Source organism: Berghia stephanieae, chromosome 15 (genome assembly GCF_034508935.2).
Source record: "Berghia stephanieae isolate SIO BIC M18660-M18661 chromosome 15, UCSD_Bste_1.3, whole genome shotgun sequence".
Lineage (NCBI taxonomy): Eukaryota > Metazoa > Mollusca > Gastropoda > Nudibranchia > Aeolidiidae > Berghia > Berghia stephanieae.
The window spans coordinates 9,544,453-9,555,671 of record NC_088374.1 but is presented as its reverse complement, the minus strand read 5'-3'; the positions used below and the strand labels follow the sequence as shown (position 1 = coordinate 9,555,671).

At 34.0% G+C, this 11,219-nt stretch overlaps 1 protein-coding gene across 1 annotated transcript; it reads left to right on the top strand.

Moving 5' to 3' along the window:
* The first annotated feature begins 1,039 nt into the window (after nucleotides 1-1,039).
* Nucleotides 1,040-8,324, top strand: LOC144960354 (uncharacterized). The gene is given in 4 exon segments (XM_078893437.1): nucleotides 1,040-1,270; nucleotides 3,332-3,557; nucleotides 4,207-6,125; nucleotides 6,127-8,324. Coding segments are annotated over 4 exon segments (3,471 nt in total). The 3' UTR covers nucleotides 7,222-8,324.
* The last annotated feature ends 2,895 nt before the right edge of the window (nucleotides 8,325-11,219 follow it).

Here is an 11,219-nt window from a genome sequence, read left to right as displayed (position 1 = left end):
TCTGTTTATAAAAGGCCCAATAAGGAAATTTGATTCAATAGTCTGATATCGCGTCCCCCTAGCAAACCAGCAGCTTGGTTCTAAACAAAGAATATCGGTACTTTTAATTCTTCATGCTGGCCAGAACTTTTTCACATGCCATGTAATCAGAGTGTATAAAAGTCAAAACGTGATCAGGTTTATAATGTTTACTCCTCTGGATACAAGTTTATGCTCGTTGGAGAAGTATTTCATATGGCTTCCGCCATTGTTCCGATAGTTTAGAACCAGTTACTAGGTTACCATGCGTGGGAAGTGACGTCGCGACTATTGAACCATATTAATTGATTTGCATTGTGGGTTGTACGTGCGGTTATGTGGTCTAGTGGTATGACACTTGCTTTCGGATCGCAAGGTCGTTTGTTCGAGCCTCGCTCAACGCATAGTTTAGTCCTGCCTCTTTACTCACATTCTCTCACCGTACTCAGGTGTAAAATGAGTTAACAGCATTGTCTCTGTCCGAAAAAAATGGTAATATCGCCTAACAGGCGTCATGACCCGTCCTTAATGTTAATTGTTGCTGTTGGCCAGGGACTCCTTGTAAAGCGCTTTGAGCACCTTTAGTGGATATTGCGCTATATTAAAGCTCAAGTATATTCATCGGAAAATACTGATATTATGATAACATGACAATATGTGTGTATGGCCATTTAAAAATGACTCATCTTTCTCCACTCAGACACAGTGGGCCATTTAAAAATGACTCATCTTTCTCCACTCAGACACAGTGGGCCATTTAAAAATTACTCACCTCTCTCCACTCAGACACAGTGGGCCATTTAAAAATGACTCATCTTTCTCCACTCAGACACAGTGGGCCATTTAAAAATGACTCATCTTTCTCCACTCAGACACAGTGGGCCATTTAAAAATGACTCATCTTTCTCCACTCAGACACAGTGGGCCATTTAAAAATGACTCATCTTTCTCCACTCAGGCACAGTGGGCCATTTAAAAATTACTCACCTCTCTCCACTCAGACACAGTGGGCCATTTAAAAATGACTCATCTTTCTCCACTCAGACACAGTGGGCCATTTAAAAATGACTCATCTTTCTCCACTCAGACACAGTGGGCCAGGAACCAAGGTCAGTGCGGGGTTTGCGGTGATCCTTACCATCTGGATAGGCCGCACGAAACTGGCGGGAAATATGCAAATGATATTATAACCCGTGACTATACAGAGGGTGACGTCATCAATGTCGTCATTCACATCACGGCTAATCATCAGGTCAGGTTTGTGTGTTGTTGAAAGTTGTTTTTTTTTGTGTGTGTCATTTCCTCTGGAAGAAATAATTTCATTGATTATTATTACTCTTTTCTGTTATCAATTGTAAAATCTGTCGGTTGTATTATTTTTGTTGGGTTTTTTTTTCTGTTTTGCTTGTATTATTTTTGTTTTTGTTTTTATTTTACATAATAATTTATTTAATCATGAATTTAGAAAATATGTATTTAATCAAATATTAAATGTATTGGATGTGACATATGAATTGATGATTTTTTTGATGTCCGTATTATGCTCCAACTGTTTTTTTATAGTTTGTTTTTTTTAAAGCGCTACGAGGTTTCGACAAAAGGCGCTATCTAAATAATATGCTTATTATATATTATTATTATTATATTATTTATATTATATATTATTATTAATATATTATTATTATTATTATTATTATTATTTATTATTATTATTATTATTATTATTATTATTATTATTATTATTATTATTATTATTAGTTTTGTTATTATTATTTTATTATTATGTTTTGTTGTTATTATCATCACCATTATTATTATTATTATTATTATTATTTTATTATTATTATTATTATTATTATTATTTTATTATTATTATATTATTATTATTATTATTATTATTATATTATTATTATTTATTTTATTATTATTATTATTATTGTTGTATTATTATAAATATTATTATTATTATTATTATTATTATTATTATTATTATTATTATTATTATTATTATTATTATTATTATTATTATATTATTATATTATTATTATTATTATTATTATTATTATTATTATTATTATTATTATTATTATTATTATTATTATTATTATTATTATTATTATTATTATTATTATTATTATTATTATTATATTATTTTTATTATTATTATTATTATTATTATTATTATTTTTATTATTATTATTATTATTATTATTATTATTATTATTATTATTATTATTATTATTATTATTATTATATATTATTATTATTATTATTATTTATTATTATTATTATTATTATTATTATTATTATTATTATTATTATTATATTATTATTATTATTACTATTATTATTTAATTCATTTATTTATTTATTAGAAATAGTGGTAATGGTTTGAAAGTGCGCCGAAATCTTATGGTCATATCGTATAATTAAGGTAAAAATTAATGTTTATGTTTTTATGTTTGTTTTGTTTTGTTTATTGTTTTTGTTTGTTTTGTTTTGTTTTTTTATTGTTTTTTGATGTATGAATATTTTTTTAAATAATTCATTTGTTTATTGTATTTTAAAAAATAATTTCCTTTCAGTTCTTCGCAATATTCCACATGGCTCTAATCAAGGCCCCATTCACCGAAATATTTACACATGTCCCTCCATGAAAGAAAATAACAAAACACATGTTTCTGATATTTCTGAATCGCGTCATCTAAGTGTGTGTTGAATGTTTTTATACTTTCAATATCGGTGATTTATAATGATAATGTGTCCCAAATGCGAATGGTTCTGGGGACAAAATAAAATTTGTATGTGTCGGTTTTTACAATTTTGGTTGTGTCTATTTTGAAGGGTTATTTTTTGCATTACAATGGGCATGATCTATATTCCCTTTCCATGTGCTCGAGGTCATTGGTCAAATTGAAAATGTGATCAAAGTGACCTACATAGTACCGCTTTAGAAGTATCTTACAACAATTTAGTTAAACTTGACACCTGTGTATGTTTACAAATTTCATAAACAAAGCGGCATATTTACATTTGTTAAGAAATGTCCAATCGTTGGACAGCAATAAATCATGTGATTGATGACTCGGTTGGACGAAAGCATGAATATAGATCGTTCCCATTGTTTGATGGTGTTTTTTATGGTCATGTCTCGATCTATACATGTTAATTGTTGCTGTTGGGTAGGGGACCCCTTTTTGAAGCGCTTTGAGCACGTTTAGTGGATATTGCACTATAAAATTGCAATACATTTTTTTTCTTTTGTCTTTTATATTGTCTGTTTCTTTTTTGGTTTTTTTTTTGGTTTCAAAAGGGCTATTTCGAATTTCGGATTTGTCCTGTAGCTGACCCATTAAAGGAAGTCACCCACGAATGCCTCGACAGGAATGTACTACAGATTGCGTCAAACCCGAGCCTGCCTCCGAGATACCGCTACAAATTGGACAAGGACAAAAACAGTGAGATAGTTAACTATTCGCTCGTTCTACCACCAGGATTAACGTGTAAACGCTGTGTGCTGCAATGGAAGTACAGGACAGGTAAGATTTTGGGGATATTCGATTCGCACAGTTGGTAGAGAGCTTGCTTCACGCCCAAAAAGACAGACCAAAATTGATCCCGGAAGCGGTTGAGATTTTAAAAAAAAATGTTTTCCGAGGCCCCTATCCCTGTCCTCCTAGCATTTAATGGGTAACTGGGTCTGTTAGATCTAGCGGAAAGTAGTACTTTCCGATGGACAAGCGTCCTGCCCAAAGGGTAGCAATTAATCAATTGTTATTGTCCGTTTCACGCTGTTGAAACCGAGATAAACTCCGGATCCATGGGCCATAAGGCTCTGAAGGATTCGTTTTTTCTTTTGTTTTAAGATTTGGTTGCTCGGTCTGAAAGGTCTGATAGAACATTCTTTCCAATGTACTATTGATGCTTTGTAAATCGATGGATCAGATCTAGGGTTTCTCGTACTGTCACTGAAGTCAAGCAATGTTAAGCGCGATGAGGGACCGGTTGGGTGACAGTGATCGTGGAAAATCTTGGTCCCGACCTCTACTATGTTTTTGTTGTATTTGTCTGTATTTCATTATGATACGAATCGTTATTGTGTTTGTTGTTGCTTTTTTTTGTTGATAATATCATTATCATTACAAAAAATACCATTTATTTTGATTCAAATTGTCTATACCATTTCAGGAAACACGTGGGACAAAGACCCTGATGGGACTTATTGCCTTGGATGCGGTCCTCAAGAAGAGTTCTATAATTGTGCTGACGTCAGTATTTCGTCACGGGATTCCCGTGTAAACAAACCAACTCTTAAAATATACGAGAAAACACCCCATACCCAATCTGCCTCCTTTACAAATGACGTACACAAACAGGAAATCTTAAATAATAAGCTTTTGAAATTTGAATTTCTGCATGGAAATGGACATGAAGACGAACGGTTCAGAAACTTGGAATTCAGTGGAAATGAAATAGGAATGAGTATAGACAGTCACTTCTCAAAAATATCGACACCAAATCTCATCAGAAAAAATGTATATAAGGACAACGACAGGAAAAGTAAAATTGTTGAGTTATCCAAGTTTGAGTTAGCAAAGGGTCACAGACATAGTGTTAAAAATGTCGTACCGTACACATTATTTTGGGATAGATCTAAACAAAATCCTATTTATTTGCCAAAGGGAAATAGCAATGACTATAGAATCAAGGATACATTCGAAAAACAATCAAATCCAGATAATTCAGTACTTGATTCAGACAGTGAGCGTAGGATTACGGGTAAAAATAACCTACATTCTTATGAGGCAATGAAAGTATACAAAAACAATAAAAGAGCAGTGTTGCTGTTTCAGTTGCAACTGGCAAAAATGAGTCAGTTGCAATCCTTGAAAAATGTCCAGGGCAAAGATGACCAAAGAATATCAGCAAGGACTCCTGAAGAAAGCCAGAGAGCAAGATTAAAACAAACCCCAAGAGAAAAAGACATCGGTTCAGTCTTGCAAACTCTCAGCAATGCCAAGGCAAATAATTCTAAATTAAAAACACATAGGAGACAAGATTTCAAATCAATCAATAACATGTCTCAAGAATTGAAGAATAGACTATTTTTAGACAATAAAACACACCCAAATTCCACATCGTACATAAATCATATGAATTTAAATGATTTGAAATTTAGTGGAGGAAAGTACAACAAGAAACAGCCAGTTAAACATTTCACAAATAATATGGAAACCAAGCCACCGTACTTTCAGAAGAAGATACTTGGATGGGTGCTCAAAGCTTTACGGGCGCACAAATTTCAGTCACCACATAGCACCCATAGTCGTCTTCATAAGCCTTACAACAAAGCAGAAAGACAGCAAGAACCTGTAAAGACCAAAATAGAACGTGAACAAAAGTTTACATCAAGCAAACTTAGAAACAATGGAAATGGGACCGCCGGCAAGACAAACATAAACAAACCAAATCTAAATTCGAAAACCAATAAAGGCAGCCATGTCAATACTCCGTTCCACATAGTGCCGAGGGATGATCACATGTCTAAAAATAAACAGCAATCGAAAAAACATACAGAAAACCTGATTCACAAAATCGTTAGAATTTTGCTTCAGGCTAAAGTTCTCGACATTTCAAAGTTGGATATGGAAATATCAGCTGACGGCGTTTGCAAAGATAAAAATATCAAAACAGATCTTCAAGAATTTAAGCCACCTCAAAAATTTGAAGAAAGGAATTTACATAAAGATAACTTTGAAATGATGTCAAATCATGGCTTAACAGATAGTGAATATGATGAAAGAAACGAAAGAAAAGTGGAAGGTAAGATAGGCACGTTTTCAATATCAAAAATAAGACCCCCAACGCCACATGCTCTCTATCCTTATTATGGTAGACTTGCTTCTCTTGACAAAAATCCAGTTGAAATCAGTCCATACAGTATTGGCTTTAATAAAAAATATTCTAGACGAAACAACAAGAACAAAGATGTGCGTTTTGATTTAACAGGCCAAAGTGTTCGAGATTCCAATGAAAACAGCCATGTAGACACTCAGAAGCCACCTAGGGTTCAAAAATTTGTAAATAGTTTGGGACAATCGCAAAAAAAACCGTAATACAATGGTAACCAGCGGTCATAGTTTTTATCCTTCTTTCGTCCCACATAGTTCGAATCCATCGTCAAGAAGCCCATTCGCACCTCCACGACATTATCGGAATAGTCACGAAGCTTCGAACTATCATAATTTCAACTCCTTGCCTTTTCACAAAAATAACCTTTACAGTCACACCCCTTCGACGCATCGCAGACGACGTATAACAACTTCTCGTATTGACAAATACATAAATAATCAGCCTGGAGCACCACAGACACAATATAAAATGTATAAACCTTATGTAAGACAAAATGATGAACAAAATTATTTCAGAAAGCCACAGACAAGTTTGCCAGCAAAACAAAATCTTAAATGTAAATCCCTAGTCAAACTAGGTGGAGGCATGTACCAGTGGTGTGTGGACAACTGCAATGCAAACTTTTGTCCTCAATCAGTGTGCATATGTACGGTGCAACAGTCCAACCAACAAAGTTTTCATCAGCGACAGATATTTCCGGCTATTTCGTCATATTCCAAGAGTTTTCGCCAACATATCGGACAAAGAAATCCTTATACGTTACAAGGAAAAATGGATAATCTTGAATCAACTGATCCCCGATACTTCAGTCCAGCTTTGGCCCACAATTCAAATTTCCATAAAAGATTAATCTTTCAAAACAACGGTAGCCCGCGCAACCATATTTTGGATGTAAAATATCCTCAAAATTATTATACAAATAATCATTATATTACAGGATCAGACCAAACGTACCCTCCTACGCCGGACTATAACAACCGATACTTTGACCATGACAATCAAATCAACATCAATTCTAAAAATAACTATCAAGAAGGGCTGACAACTGCTAATCTTTGGTATAGTTCTGATTCAAGAAATAAAAATCCTTTTATTATTAACAAAAGGAATAATGCTAAAAATATCAAATTGAGACAGAGCTTTTCAAAGAGACCCCTAGTGTATAAACGTTTGATTTCGTGTAAGGCCATAGGCCCGTACAAAGCATTGTTACATTTTGACCAATGGTGCAATTCTTCGTGCATGAATTCCCTTTGCCCACTGACCATGTGCGCATGTCAGGAATGGTAATGAAGTTGCAATGATAACAAAAAATATTTATAATATTGTTAGAGTGAATGACATAATCAGTCGGATGGAGAAACGGTTTAAAATGGGATGTTGCCAATTTTAGTTAGACGGTCAGTTTGTACCCAAAATGAGTTCTCGTCATAAATATTTAAATCTACCCTTTCAGTATATCTACCAAAGCTTAAATTTACTTTAAAATATTTTTTACAGCTAGTCAAGTTGAAAAAGTATGAAATTTCAGAAAAGTTGCTGGATACCTTTTCAATACATCTGACCATAACTTCATGAAAAAAATCACCCGATATACTTCAAATAAAGATTAAAACGCTCTAGTGAGCATATTTTTTTCAGAAAATGGAAGGAAAAAATGCAAATACAAAAGTATCACCTTCCGACTGATTATGTCATGAACTGACTATATTATAGCGCCTAAGCACAATGACAGAAAGATATAACGATAATATGAGGAGGTGATTTTTCAATGCATTCTAAGTCAAATTTTGATCAAATAAAATTGTATGCATTATACTCTCAAAACAATCATTCGACAATTTGGAATGACAAAAAGAAATCTATAGTTTTAGGGCTAACCAACACCGGATACTGACTCCGACGACCCGGCATTGCCGTCCTCCTCTGTCGTCCTCCGGATAAAGACTAGGGCACGGACAAAATACTAAGAATAAAGAGAAGAGCCACTAGACCAACCCATAGGAAGCTCGAAAAAAAAAAAAAAATCAGCAGAGGACGTCGGGTGCTTGTGTGTAGGTCTAGCGGGTCTTCTCTTTATTCTTAGTATTTTGTCTGTCCCCGACGTCTTTATCCGGAAGACGGCAGAGGACGGCAGTGCCTGGTCGTCGGAGTCAGTCTCCGGTGTGGGTTCGCCCTAAAACGTCAGATTTGCTCTTCTGATTCCAAAGTGTCGAATGGGTTGTTTTGAGAGTAAAAAACACGTTTGACATTTGATTAGATGCCAATTGATTTTTTATTGGCAAGCTTAGCACTTTGTCTTGTTCAAGATTATAATATGTTAAAGATGTTTTTTTTTGTGTGTTTCTGTCTGCGAGGCGAAGAATGAAAGAAAGTGAGAGAGAGAGAGAGAGAGAGAGAGAGAGAGAGAGAGAGAGAGAGAGAGAGAGGGGGGAGAGGATTGGGGGGAAACTGATATATTGAATGAGAATGGAAACAGAATTATGAGGGAAATCGATGCATGTGTCTGTGTGTGTGTGTGTGTGTGTGTATGCTTATATATTATGTGTTTGTATGTATATGTGTGTACTACTAGTTTTTTTTTGATTTGTCGAGAAGTAAGCGCCTCCTGTTGTATCTCTATTGTATATTAAAATTAAAAAAAAAATAAATAAATTATGCCTTTTACGCCACAATACCATGAGATATCGTCCCCTAGGCATTCCGCGAAGGAATAAAGATAACTCATCAAACAAGATGTCTGATGTCAACAGGAATCACCCATGTTGCCCAAGTGAGCAAATTGGGGGTTACTAATCTTGCTCAAGGAAAAAAAACGAAAGTGCCTTTAGCGGGGCTCGAACACGGGTCATCCGGATCACAGTGCAATGCCTTAACCAACCGGATACTTCGGCCATGTTTAATATCTTGGTAACGTTCCGTCCTTGTTCTGAGATAACGCTCTACTTACTATCCCATTATTCCATTAGTATATGATATTTTAAAATTTGGAAAGGGGGTTGGGCTAAGAGGGGGGGAGGGGGGGAAGCCATATTGTGTAAAGCATTGTATATTAAAATACAACGTGGCAATGTGGCTCAGCGGTACGGTCTTTGCTTTTTACCCGAAAGGTACCGAGTTCGATCACCCGCCGCTGCGATGTGTGGCCTTGAGCAAGTCTCTTCGCCTTAGCTCAATTTACGGCGCTGCACTGCGGCTGACGCCTATGTTATTCCAGTCTTCCCTTGGAATAGACCCTAGAGACAAATGTCTTCTATGGAATGAATGAAGGGAATTTTGTTTTATTTTATTTATGATAATAATAATAATAATAATAATAATAATAATAATAATAATAATAATAATAATAAATATCATTTATATAGCGCTTTACTCCGTTGTCACAGGCTCTAAGCACTTTACAGTGATATAAAACAAAACATATTACAGTGAGACAAGTGTAAAGGAAACGTGATACGAATTCAATTTAACAACAACAAAATATGAAAATAATATTGCAACATTATGACGTATAAAGATAAAACGTTAAGCGAGATTTGAACGTTGTCAACGAATCCGAGCATCTCACGTGTGATTGGAGAGAGTTCCAAAAATGGGGGGCCGAAAATTGAAAAGACTGTTCACCTATTTTACGGAATTTATATATATATATTTTTTTTTTATCTTATTAATCTGGAACGTCCCCTGTTCGTGCCCCATTTCAGGCATTTTTTTTCTATAGGCAAGATTTTCAACCCCACAATTTGGACATCTTAAGATTTTAGTTTGAGATTGATAGAATCAAAGGAATTTTCACACATCAAGAAATTAAGGAGTAGGCACCGATGTAAGATAAAGATCTGAACAAATGTGTTTCAAAGGTGCCAGACAAAGCAAGAAAGATAATTTCATATACATGTGTTCAACTCTTTATCAAGTTTTACACAGCTGTCATATTTTCCCCACGTATCTATATGTTTTTATTTTCCTTACCAATAAGGCTTTTTGAAATTTCGCGTTTCCATTTGATTTGTTTTGCTTTGAAAATGATTGAATTTGAATGGTGTTTGTTTTGTTGTTTGTTTGTATTTTTACAGAATGGGCTATTTTGTGTCAATTTGCATATTATGGGGTTCATATTCTTTTGAGTAACCTTTTATTGGTCAAATGTATCAGTGCATGACTAAATCAGTCGGAAGGTGAAAATTAATTTTAAATTTGCATCTTCTTTTTCATTTTCTGAAATAACATGCTTGCCAAATCATTTTAACCTTTATTTAATGTTAATCGGGTGATTTTTCATGAAGTTTTGGTCAGATGTATCGGAAATGTATCCAGTAAATTTTCCCAAATTTCATACTTTTTCAACTTGACTAGCTGCAAACTATATTTAGAAGTGAAATTAAGCTTTGATATTTCCCGAAGATGAAACGAAAGGTTTATTTAATGAACAAGGATACATTTTTGATAGAAATTGACCTTCGAACTAAACTTGGCAATATCTCAGTTTTTCACCATCCGACTGATTATGTCATGTAACAAATGTTTTATGTTTGGACATTGTCATGAACCTTGTTGTATATTTAGCTCAGACGCAATGACCGTTTTTAAGACCAAGGTTTATTCTTAAACGTGTCTTTTTCTTGACAATATCGTTGTTGCTTTCATGATTATTTGTGTCATACATATTTCATTTTACTGTGAACTTTGTATATTTATGAAACATTCGATCATGACCAATTTTCAATTTCCAGTATTCGATGATTGTATTTTTTGATTTTACATTACCGTATTGATACATTATTTGCTTACATTCAAAGTTGTGTAAAACTGTCTGTGAATAATACAATGCAAGCTATACGAGATTCTATGACTTTAAATTTTCTGTATAAGGCATTTAAAGGATAACACCTATATTGAATCTCGCCTTACCAACGACAGGAAAATCATCACATTTCTTACGACACAATGAACATGTTTCTTAATCAGATTTGTGACCCATCGTCTCAAAACGGTATTATGTCGGAACGAACCATATACGTATAAGCCGAATTTAATTTCAAACTGGTCCAAAATCTAAACTGTTGACATTAGCACCCTGAAATATGGTATCCATTCTCCTCAATAAATCGGATAAACTCAACACAAGTCTGATATTTTTGGCTATAAATTCAATTTTCAACATCTTGACCAACCCGACTTAATACCGTTTTGAGGCGAAAGTTTTGGTTCATGTGATGTGTCGCTACAATGTTTCTCAATTTTCTTTTTTACGGATAATATAGATAAATTGAAGTTAACGTCACTCA